Source organism: Akebia trifoliata, chromosome 10 (genome assembly GCF_017979445.1).
Source record: "Akebia trifoliata isolate Shusen 1 chromosome 10, ASM1797944v1, whole genome shotgun sequence".
NCBI lineage: Eukaryota > Viridiplantae > Streptophyta > Magnoliopsida > Ranunculales > Lardizabalaceae > Akebia > Akebia trifoliata.
The window spans coordinates 28,900,458-28,912,503 of record NC_141384.1 but is presented as its reverse complement, the minus strand read 5'-3'; the positions used below and the strand labels follow the sequence as shown (position 1 = coordinate 28,912,503).

The 12,046-nt window shown below is 36.3% G+C and overlaps 1 protein-coding gene across 1 annotated transcript; it reads right to left on the bottom strand.

The window, feature by feature from the left end:
• Window positions 1-1,753: 1,753 nt before the first annotated feature.
• Window positions 1,754-6,004, bottom strand: EMS1 (Leucine-rich repeat transmembrane protein kinase). Its single transcript, XM_086455659.1, has one exon. It carries the CDS (start codon window positions 5,803-5,805, stop codon window positions 1,900-1,902), a length of 3,906 nt encoding a protein of 1,301 aa, XP_086311785.1. The 5' UTR covers window positions 5,806-6,004; the 3' UTR covers window positions 1,754-1,899.
• Between the last annotated feature and the right edge of the window lie 6,042 nt (window positions 6,005-12,046).

Here is a 12,046-nt window from a genome sequence, read left to right as displayed (position 1 = left end):
GACCGATCATTATTTTGTTTAGAGTAATGATAATATGATGTATCGCAATCAAATGATCTACAATTCTGTGATGGGGCGTCATATTGTCATGACTCTAAACAAAATAATGAATGGTCTAGAATAAGTAAAAGTTGGGATGCCAATAGAAGGTTTCTCTTTCTTTTGGGTACCAATAGCAGCTCTCTAACAGTAAATGATTAGCACCCTAAAAATTGGGATGTAATAAGTAAAATTTGAGGTGCCAATAGCAACTCTCTAAAAAAGATTAGATCTAACAAGAGTCCAACCCAGCCAAGAACCAATCCGACCTCATGTATTTGACAGCCCTACTAGACATGTAAGCTAAAGAAGTAATAGGCGTACTATTCCTATACATGTGATAGGAGTACTACTGTCCATTCACATTCCTACAAGGCTGCAAAATGCAAATTTCCTTGGAAGGCCTTCAAGGTGCCTTGCGTAGGGGTGCAACTTGATTCGGTTTAAAGTAAAATCAAAATCGAATCGACCTTGGTCGGTTTCATTATATGGGAATCAAAATTAAATCAATTTGATCTAGAACCAAATCAATTCAAACCGATCTTAATTCGATTTGATTCGGTTCGATTTCATGGGTTGTCAAAAAAAAGTTTTTTTACATAAATTTATCAATAAAATTATAGAAACACATGAATTATGAAAAATTAAAAATCCAAAATTAAGATTATGAGATTACATAAAAATTAGATTAATTAAAATAAATAAATAAAAATTGAATTTCTAGAAATCATCCAAAAAAAAATTAATTTTTCTCCAAAACTACAAAATTCATCCCAAAACAAAATGGGTTCCAATTAATCTCTTTCACAACCAAATAAGTTGATAAAAACGAATCTAATCTATGATATTTGAGAGATTGGATTCACTTACAAGGGAGATTAAAAGCTTGTTTGGATCAATTGGTTTCATTTTAGTCCAAAACAAAATCATTGGAGTTGAGAGGTAGCCCGCAGCCGCACCTCAACTGCAAGAAAGAGAGAGATGGAGAGAATGAATAGTGAGAACATCTTCATTACAGAACGCCCCAACCCACCACGTAATCGAAGAATCTTAATCGTTGATTTCTTCGGAACTCAAATCATCATCACCGTCAACTCCACCCCATCCGTCATCAGAAGATGGATCAACACCACCATGTACATAAACCGCTCCCCCAACCACCACCTCTTTGTTGGTCTCGATGTCTAATGGCGTTCAACAGGAACCAACGATCTCACCAACTCTGTGTGACCGCACGCCTTGCAAGTTGCAAGAGAGATGATAACCCCAATTGCCAGGGTTGAGAAACAACCCAGCCCCGTAGAGACGACAAAGAGAGAGTAGACAGGGAAAGATAACGAAGAAAAAACAGGTTTAGAGTTTTTTTTTTTTTTAACTTATATTTTATTTAAAAGTATTTGTTGGTTTGATTTTGAGTTGGGTTCAATTTTTTATCAAGTATGAACTAAGAACCGAACTGAACCCATCGATTTTTCATTTTTAAACCTGAAATCAAACCGTATTTAATTTAAACCGAACTAAACCAATCCAAAATACACGGTTTGATTCGGTTCTCAGTATGAACTGAATTAACTTGCACCCCTAGCCTTGGGGGCTTGAAATCAACTAAACTACCTGAGGTCCCAAATAAAAGAAACCCCCCACCCCCCTCGATATATATATCTTGCTAAGGTCATATATGTCATTTAACAAGAAAACAAACGGTCAACAAGAATTTGAAAACTTAAACAGAAACATTCATTCTTTGGGAGCAATTTTACGGTGTTACAAATCCCCCCTCTACTCATTCATCATCACCATAGCAAGTTTCAGATACATACATAATAGACTAAGATCAAAATAAACTGGGCCATCAACCCATTACCCGTCTTCGATACCTTTCAAGAACTTCAACACATGAAGCATCGTAGGCCGATTGGTCGGATTATCAGATAAACAGATTGCACTAATCTGCAACATTCTCAACATCTTTGGCTTAGTACCCATGTTTAGGACTGTAGGATCGAGAACATCAGAACCCTCCCCTTTTTTGATCTTCTGAAAAACCCATCCTACCAAATTCCCACCCTCAATCTCTTTAAAATCGGGTCCGGTCGGTTCCTTCCCCGTCACCAATTCGAGCAAGATCACACCAAAACTATAAACATCACCCCTTGTCGTAGACCTCCAACTCTGCCCATATTCAGGAGGAATGTATCCGAAAGTCCCAGCAATGTCGGTACTAACATGAGTCTCACAAGCACTAATCAATCTCGCAAGCCCAAAATCCGCAAGTTTTGGCTCAAAATCTTTGTCGAGTAAAATGTTGCTAGCCTTAATATCTCTATGAATAATGTGTGGGATGAACCCATGATGAAGAAAAGCTAGCCCATGGGCAGCACCAATCGCAATCTTAAATCGCTTGGGCCAGTCCAAGACTTCAAGCCCACCAGACCGACTTCCCAACCAAAGATCCAAGCTTCCGTTCGCCATGTACTCGTAAACAAGGAGCTTCTCCTCACCAAAAGAACAGTAACCAAGTAATGGCACGAGATTTCGGTGCCTCACCTTGCCCAAAGTCTCCATCTCAGCTAAAAATTCCCGGTGCCCTTGTGTTTTCGATTGGTTTAGCTTCTTAACTGCAACAATTTTTTCATCGGGCAATGTTGCCTTGTAAACTGTTCCGAATCCTCCATCACCGATTATTTTTGTCTTGCAAAAGTTGTTCGTGGCTTCCAGTATATCAACGAGGGTTAGTTTCAAGAGTGGTTGCTCGAACATAGCCACATTGATGCTTAGAGGCTCCTTTGATTGACTACTACTGATGAAATAAAGATTGGGATCAATAGAGCTATTTACTTTACTCTCTTCAAGCTCCATAGGTTCGCTCTTATCACGATTGTTACCGATTCCTAGTCTCATAAGAGCGTAAATTACACTGAAAGCAACAAACACACTTCCGACCACAATCCCTGCTAGGCCCCAAGCATTCAACATCGTTGGCCTTCCATTAAAGCTCTTCATCTTACAATTCAAACCGAGAATTCCTCCACAAAGATTTTTGTTCCCCAAAAGTGACATCTTCGTGAAGTTCTGGCAAATTCCACTCTTGGGTATCGGCCCTTCCAATCTATTATCCGCGAAATCTAAGTAAACCACATTGTAAAGGTCACATAATGTCTGCGGTATCTGCCCAGAGAGATCATTCCCCGAAACATCGAAGTACACGAGCTGTGTAAGGTTGCCAAGATCGGGAGGAATTGCCCCTTTAAACATGTTTCCGTGAAGATCCAAATATGTCAAGTACGATAAATTGCCCAAAGAGCTTGGCACATTTCCATTAAAGAAATTTCTACTCAAGTTCAAAGTCTCAATCCTCCATGCCATGGCACTCGAAAAGAGTTCATCAACCGAACCCGAAAGTCTATTCTCCTGAACATATAGACCTACAAGGTCTACCATGCTTGAAAACGATGAAGGAAGCTTCCCCGTCAGCTCGTTCAAGCTTAAATCCAAGTGTGTAAGCCCATTCAAGTTTCCGAGGCTAATTGGAATAGAACCACAAAGCTTATTGCCCGTTAGATTCAGCTTAACAAGGCTAGTTATGCGACCTAGGCTGTCAGGAATGGTGCTTGTAAGCTCGTTATTTGCCAAATATAGGCCTTGAAGCGTGATGGAGTAGCCAAATTCTGATGGGATCGCACCCGTAAGCAAATTTCCAGACAAGTCGAGTGTCGTAAGATTTGTAAGGCGAGATAGTGATCTTGGAATCTCACCCGAAAATCTATTGTTGTTGATCAAAAGATCAACCAACACAACACAATTAGAAAGCTCTTCAGGTATTGGCCCAGACAACATATTGTGCGAGAGATCGAAAACTCCGTGGTGTTGGACAAAGCTTGAATCTGGGATATCAACTTGACGAAAATACATAGTTGAAGGCTTCAATGGGATTGAACCAGAAAGCTCATTGTGAGACAGAACTAGACATTGTAACTGGGCCAAATCGGCTAATCTCTCTGGAATTGAACCATTGAATCTGTTATTTCCAAGGTCCAATGTGGTTAGCAAAACGCAGTCGGAAATCTCAGCTGGGATAATTCCTTCGAGAAAATTCGAATTCAAGGACAGAACAGAAAGAGATTTTAGGTTCCCAATTTCTTTAGGTAAAGGTCCATGCAACCGATTGTTACCAAGAACAATCCTCTCAAGGGCGACTGCGTTTCCAATCTCAAGTGGAAGAGAGCCTTCTAAGAGATTATTTGCAGTGGAGAATTCCATCAGATCGATTGAATTAAACAGACTATTGGGAATGGGTCCTGTAAAATTGTTTGAATCAAGCTCAAGCACCAACAAAGGAAGCTCAGAGAAGTAGTCCGGGATCGAACCCACAATTTGATTATTTGTCAAAACAAGCTGAGTAAGATTCCTACAATTCTTAAACGTGTTCTCAATCGTACCCGAAAGGAAATTAAGATCAAGATCAATCTCAGAGAGCGATACAGCGTTACAAAGCTCGGAAGGAATCGAACCTGTCAGCAAGTTATTGCTAAGGCTAATGTGACTGAGGAACGATGAATTCCCAATCTCGGGTGGGATTTCACCTGTGAACCGATTACTTGATAACAATAGCGAATCTATTTGATCCCATTTTCCGAGCCACGAAGGCAGATTCCCTGAAAGTTGGTTCTTCTCGGCTGAAAACGACAACATGGGTAGCTCAGACAACTCTTCTGGTAGAGACCCGGAAAGAGAATTAAAAGAAAGCATCAATGTCTTGAGATTCTTACACTTACCAAGCTCGAATGGGATCGACCCATTGAGTTCGGCATAAACGAGATTCAAAATTGACAAATTTTGTAACTTTCCAATTGATTTGGGGATTGGGCATTTTAGAGGATTGTCAGAGAGATCAAGCTTACTTAGAGATTTCAATTCTCCAATTTCGTCAGGTATTGGACCTTGAATCGAACACGAAAGCGAGATCAAATTACGAAGATTCGAAAGCAAACCAATTTGTGGAGGCAAAACTCCAGAAAATCGATTAATGCCAATATAAAGATCTGTGAGATTCTTCAAATTTCCAATTTCAGGAGGAATGTTACCAGATAACGAGTTGTTCGAAACATCGAGAAAGATTAAAGCTTCAAGACCAGTAAGGAGAGATGCAGAGAGAGAACCAGAGAGAAGGTTGTTTCCAAGATAGAGGGCTTGAAGAAGGTTGAGTTGACCCAACTCGGTCGGAATCGTTCCAGTCAACGCGTTCCCGGAGAGATCGAGATACTCGAGTTTTGAAAGATTTCCGAGTTCCAGTGGGATTTTTCCGGTGAAGAAATTGGGTCCAAGTTTTAGAGTTTCCAACTGAGTTAACTCTCCGAGTTCACTCGGTATTTCACCAGACAACTTGTTATCGCCCAAAGCTAGCGTCTTTATCGATTCAAGACCGGAAACTGTGCGAGAAATCTCTCCATAGAGACGATTCCCAGACAAATCAAGGAGAATGAGATTAGAAAGAGAGAACAGAGAGGTAGATAAGGGTCCTTCGAGAGACTGACTTGGAAGAACGAGTGAGATGACTCGGTCATTTTTACAGAGTACTCCATCCCATTGACAATGAGAAAGAGAAGGTACCCATGAAGAGAGAATTTGAGAGTTTTTCAGAGAGTTTTTGAAGGAGAGAAGCGATTCTATGTCTGGGTTTTCTTCATTTTGAGCTGAAATGGAAAGAAAAGAAGAGGAGAGGAGCTGAAACAGACAGAGATGAAGAAACAGAAGCTTACACGCCATAGCTGCTATAAACCTCACAAAGAGAGAGAGAGAGAGAGAGAGAGAGAGAGAGGATTGGTTTCTTTAGATGCTCTCTTAAATCTACTGAGATCTCTTCGAAGTTGGAATTTTTTTCAGAGTGAAAACGATGTCCAGAAGAATTAATACAGAAAGAACTGGTAGAAACTACACTAAATAGTCTTGGGAAGGTGAACTCTGTAGAAAAAACGAAACTTTTTTTTGTTTTGTTATCGAAATGGAAATATCGGCCGAAACAGTCAACCAGATATTACCCACCAAGACGTCCCTGCGTGTCGAAAAGCTGACTATATCTACCACCATATTTGACGAAAATAACCTTATAAAATTACCTGAAGACGATACATATGTTGAGGATATTTCCGTCCTTTGCTCGAATAATTTAATAAATTATTTAATCGAAACAGGAAATATCGGCCGATACGGTACTATGCAGAAGATGTAACCCACCAAGACATCCTTGCATGTCCAAAATCTACGACATGATTGGACGAAAATAACCCTGAAAATCAGCTGAAGACGTTACGTATGTCGAGGATATTCCCGCCATTGGTGCAAATAATGCTGTAATTTTGTGGATAAATTCCAACAGCTAGTTCCAGGGAATTTAAAATGAGAGCTGCTATTGTCACACAACTCTTACTAATGCTACACCAATTCCTATGTAAATCGTCAAATTTTGGTGTGGCGTTAGTAAACTCTGGTGAATTTCTAAAATGATAGAGTTACGCTCAGGTTTCTGTGTGTTTTATATTTGTTGAATTGCCGAAAATACCCTTAAAAAGGCAGAAAGCGACGAAAAATGGGTCTATTTTATTGGCTTTAAAAGCAGTGGATAGTCTTACGTGGAAATAGTAATTTGGTTTGGAGAAGGGTAGATTTCGTCATTTTCGGTCTGAAATGTGCTGACGGAAAGAGATTAGTAACGATGAGACGTGAGAGCAAGAAAGCTGAGTTGTCTTTCAGAAGAAAAGAAAAAAATTAAAATAAATTAGAGAAAGATAATGATGATGTTTCCCAAGTTAGTGAAGTACGGATGTATTGTCATAGGTGAGCTTTATTATCCAAAAAAAGATCTTGTGATCAGCGAATCTCAGTCATAGGATGCCAGATGGGGCCAAATTACAAAGTTAACGGCTGAGATGAAATGGGTAGGTTTATTGCTGGTTTTGTAACCTGCACCAAATTGTATTTGTCCCAAAAATAAATTTAAAAAAAAAAAGCTTTAAAAGGAAAAAAACAAGTTTACACTATTGGAAAATTCAGATATACCCCTCTCAATTTTTACAAATATTGGCCCTGCCCCTTGTCTCTTGTTGACTTTTTAACGAAGGACATTTGACTTTTTTATATGTTTGTTATTCTTGTAAATATATTTTGACGATTAAGTTAATCTCAATTTTGATATATTATAAAAAAAATTCTTAATTAATATCATGTGTTTTTATCTTTTATTGATCATCAATCATCACAACACTTCAGGAATATAAATACATGTAAATCATCAAATTTCGTTCACCGTTTGTTGTACATGAAGTCCAAATTTAACTTGATGTCACGATCAAATTTTAATCAAATTAACTTGTTCAATGTCAAGTTGCATATATTTTATTTTTTAAGGGATGTGCCAATAATCATTATGCATGTATGGCTTTATCCAGTTAGGGTGATATATCGATCTTTAACTCACACTCTAAGTTCCCTCCATACTTGTGGTCCTAGACCAGTGCCTTGAGGACTTGATCTTCAACTTCTCTCTCAATTAGTCTATCAATGTTTTGTTTTGATTGTGATCAACTAGGCAATTCAGGTTCAAGTCAAGTCCGATCATTTCTTACTTTCGTAATATCTGGACCTGAGTGCTCATAAACCTGTGCTTCAAGGACTCAGTCATCAACTTCTCTCTCAATTAATCTATCAATATTTTGTTTTGACTGGGATCAACTAGTCAACTTAGGTTCAGATCAAGTCCGATCATTTCTTACTTTCGTAATATCAATTTTACGAGAGTAATAGAAAAACTCACATCTTATATCTCTAATAAAAATTTGATCCATTTTCTTTATTGATGAACCTTTGTCTTTGAAGGGGGGAGGGTAAGATCTCCACTTGGTCTCTTATTGTACAAAATAAATAAAGGGTTGAAGATGGTGAAATAAAAAATATAAAAAAATGTGAGAGTTTTTTACCAAAAGAAATAAATAAATAATCAAAGATTGTCAAATAAACAAAAACTCTTACCAAAAGGCCAAAGGGTCAAAGAAGATGATTTTTGAAAAATAAAACGAAGGATTTTGGTTAGAAATAGAGAGTGTTTGGGCCATTATCGATTTGTCTCTCATGAAAGACAAAAGTCAAGAAGTATCTCACTAGTTTTACAATAAAGAGGTATCTCAACTATTCACCTAAACTTGTAGGGGAATTTCTAATTTACCCTTGACAATATTTTACTCATTGTCTCTCTTGTAATGGTAACTGAATATTTACAGAATTGGGTCTAAAGATTAGCTCTAATTGGGTGGGGATAGGGACGCACGTGGACTGTTAATTGAAAAGACCAAACTTACCCCTATGATATCTTAAATCAAACTTCAATCTATAGTTTTTTTTTTTTTTGGGCTTAATTACATCTTTCAAGAACTAATAATTTTCAAGTTAAAATAATAATAAAAATATAATAATTATTCTTATTCTTATTATTTGATACAAGAAGAATGATTTTTTGACACCCCCCTCAGACATACGTCCCGTCACATAACCTAGATCATTTGCCTCAAGAAACGAAGAACCATAAATATTTTATTATGTATCTCGAGGCGAATGATCTATTCTTCCGTGATGGGAACTCATGTCAGAGGGGAGGGGGAGGGGCCTTAGATTATCACGACTCTTAATATAATACTTGATGTTGTCATAAACAATATCATTTATTAAAAATATAAAAATAACCCACATGATAATAATTAAGATAGATACATGTTTTTCTCAAAATTAATTCTCATTAAGGGTGCTGTGTCGACATTTGACCCACTTTATTTTAGCAGAGTTGAGAGGCAACTGACCTCTTAGAACATCATATCTCATCTAAATCCCCCGGATACATGCAATACCCCACAAATCATACATACAAATTTAACCCACTTTTTTGTTGGATCGATAAATCATATCCAGCTTGATCGCTGATTCGTAGCCATTGGATCTGGTGCTTAGGTCCACAAAGAGGCTGACAAAATGCCCATGGGATTAGTATACCTAAAAGGTACGCCATACGTGGTATATTCATATTGTGATAATTTTTGCAATTCATTGGTCTATAATTTGTATAAAACTCAAAACCAAATGAAAATTATTTGTTTGGATGCAAAATAAGATGAATACATAGATAAATACTAGTCTTGGGAAGCAATAAAAAAATTTTGTGTTAACCTGATGAATCAATAGCATGTTGTCACATGTATTGAAGAAGCACTCGAAATCAAACTCCTAACGATTCAAAATTTTTCTCTCCACCAACCAATCACGCTTGCTTTTTCAATGCATGTGACTTATGCCATTGGTTCATCAGCTTAGCACAAAAATTTCTTAACAGAAAGTTCGTACTTTTACCAAGACAACATGAATTCTTCACTTTTTTAAATGTATTGGAAACTATATTTCATCCATATTTTTATTAATTATGTCCACTAAAGATTTAGTCTTCCATTTGTCATTTTAAAGATCTAGACTTACAGGAAAAAAAAAAACAAGTTTATTTACCTTTACGTTATTATATATTTTCTCTAAATATTTTGACAGCATCTCAAATAATTTTTCTTTATTTCATCTCATATTTTAAATATTCAAAGTGTCCAAAATATTTCTTTATGTAGTAGAGAACAAAGGACATTGATGTGATCTATGTCGGTATTTTTCAATCAGTCCTAAAATTTCTTCAAATCTCTAAGGTACTCATTTAACCAAGAGAATAAATAATTTGAACTGATTTGAATACTTGTATTATTCCTAACTTTAAGGGGTTTAAATGAACCCTTTTGATTTATAAATGGGGATTTATTTTCCTTTTACACATTTGGAGTAGTCTCTCTTAAAAATCAACTATTATTTTTTATTTTTTATTTTACAATGAGGATGTTCGGGCTTATGGGCCAGGACTGGAACCAAGGCATATGGGATCCTCCCTCGGGCACGTGCAATACTTGCTTATCACACGCATCAAGTAACATGAAAATATTGCTCATATTGAGTATCGAACACACAACCTACTGACTCTCACCGCTTATTCAATTTGAAATTGCCATTGAGCCACCCCCTCGAGGATAAAAAATAAAAATAAAAATCTACATTTTATTATATATATATATATATATAATATATATATATATTATATATATATATATATTAATTTCTTAAGATATAGTTAGAATTATCTTAAAAATAATATAAAATATTTTATTATATTAAATTCTCAGGATATACAAAACTATGTTTAATTCTTTTAATGCTTTTAATACATTAAACAAGTCCTTAAATTTCTCTAGATCTTGTACATTTTTAAAGATTTTTTTTACCCTCCAAAATTTAATGATTTATTAATCGAGGACCACAACATGCCCCAAATAAGTCAACAGTAAATAATCATCATTATTTATACTTTATAGAGTTATAGATGTACTCATTTGGGCCCACCAATTGGAGGGTCCTGATTGATTTAATCATCTAAACAATTGAGAGAGAGAGAGAGAGAGAGGGCATTTAAAAGAAACTTGCACGCTTGGACCTAGAGAGAGAGAGAGACTTACCTATTAAAGGAAAGATGATTTTGACATACCCATCTGAATTTTTTTTAATAAATGAAAGATCTCTTAGTACTATGAATTGATGACAGATCTCTTGACTAGAGTCTTTTTATAAGGAACTAATAGACAATTATCTGAATGCTCTCATCTTCAGAATTTCCTCAAAACAAAACAAAAAAAACTCTTAGGGTATGTTTGATTGCACATGGAAAATAAGGTGGAAAATTAATTTCCATGGAAAATGACATTTTTCAAGTGTTTGATTGCACATGGAAATGGAATTCATTTTCCACCCCATTCAAAAAGTCCACTAAATCATGGATTTCACTTTCCCACCCATATGGGTGAGAAAATGAAATCCACCCATGTTTTCCATCATCAATTATTCCCTACCACCACCACTACCACCACCACCACCACCACCACCACCACCACCATTACACTAACCTTGCCGTCGTCACCATCGCCGTTGCCGTCGGTTCCGTCTCCGACCACCTTCTCTCTCTCTCTTCTTATTTTTCTTCTTCTCCATCCCTCACCTCCTCCGCCACCACCACCACCAAGTTCTCCCCCCATTTTCCTCACTTACCTTCATCATCGCCGTCGCCACCTTCGTCGTCGTCGCCGCCGCCACCGCCGCCACCGTCGCCCTCGTCGTCGCCACATCCTCCTTCTCCTCTTCTTATATTTTCTCATATTTTTTCCATGATTTTATCCAAGTGAAATCAAACAATGGAATTTGATTTTCCAACCCTACCTATTTTCCACAACTAATTTTCCATGGATTTCAAATTCCATGGAAAGTGACTTTCCATGCAATCAAACATACCCTTAATTTTTCTACTAGAAAACTTGTCGGTATTTGACTTTTTAGGATACATGATTTTCAAGAAAATAATTACTCATTTTCTTTGAAATTCATTTCCCACTCAAAGTTATAATGTTATTCTTATCTTTAAAATAAAAGATAATTTTTTTATTATTTTTTATTTAATTTACATTTCTCTAAGGAAGTCAAATAATTAGATTTGTTTTCTCATCGAATTTATTTTTCACAATCAATTTTTTTTTTTTTTTTTTTGACAAATTCATATTCCCTTGAAAACAAAGGTTGAGAAAAACTTTTTCCCCTCATCTTACACTTCAAGATTTTGTGGATTCTTAGATAGAAAAAATTAAGGGTTTTGGATTAGATGTTGAAGAATTTTAAAAACATGGATTTTTAAATGAGAAAATCAAGTACTTTTTAATTGAGAATTTTTTTTCTTGCACAAACTTTTATTAAGAGCATTCGAAGATTTGTGCTAATTTTTTAATGATTTCACATGAATTGGGATGCTATTAACAAAAGTTAGTGTGACAATAAAATCTCTTTCAAATTTTATGTTGAAGATGAGGTGTATTTTATTTAAGTAACTTTCCTTAGT

What these genes read in the sequence shown, in the direction of transcription:
- EMS1 (XM_086455659.1), bottom strand. Translation starts at nt 5,805, where the DNA reads ATGGCGTGTAAGCTTCTGTTTCTTCATCTCTGTCTGTTTCAGCTCCTC.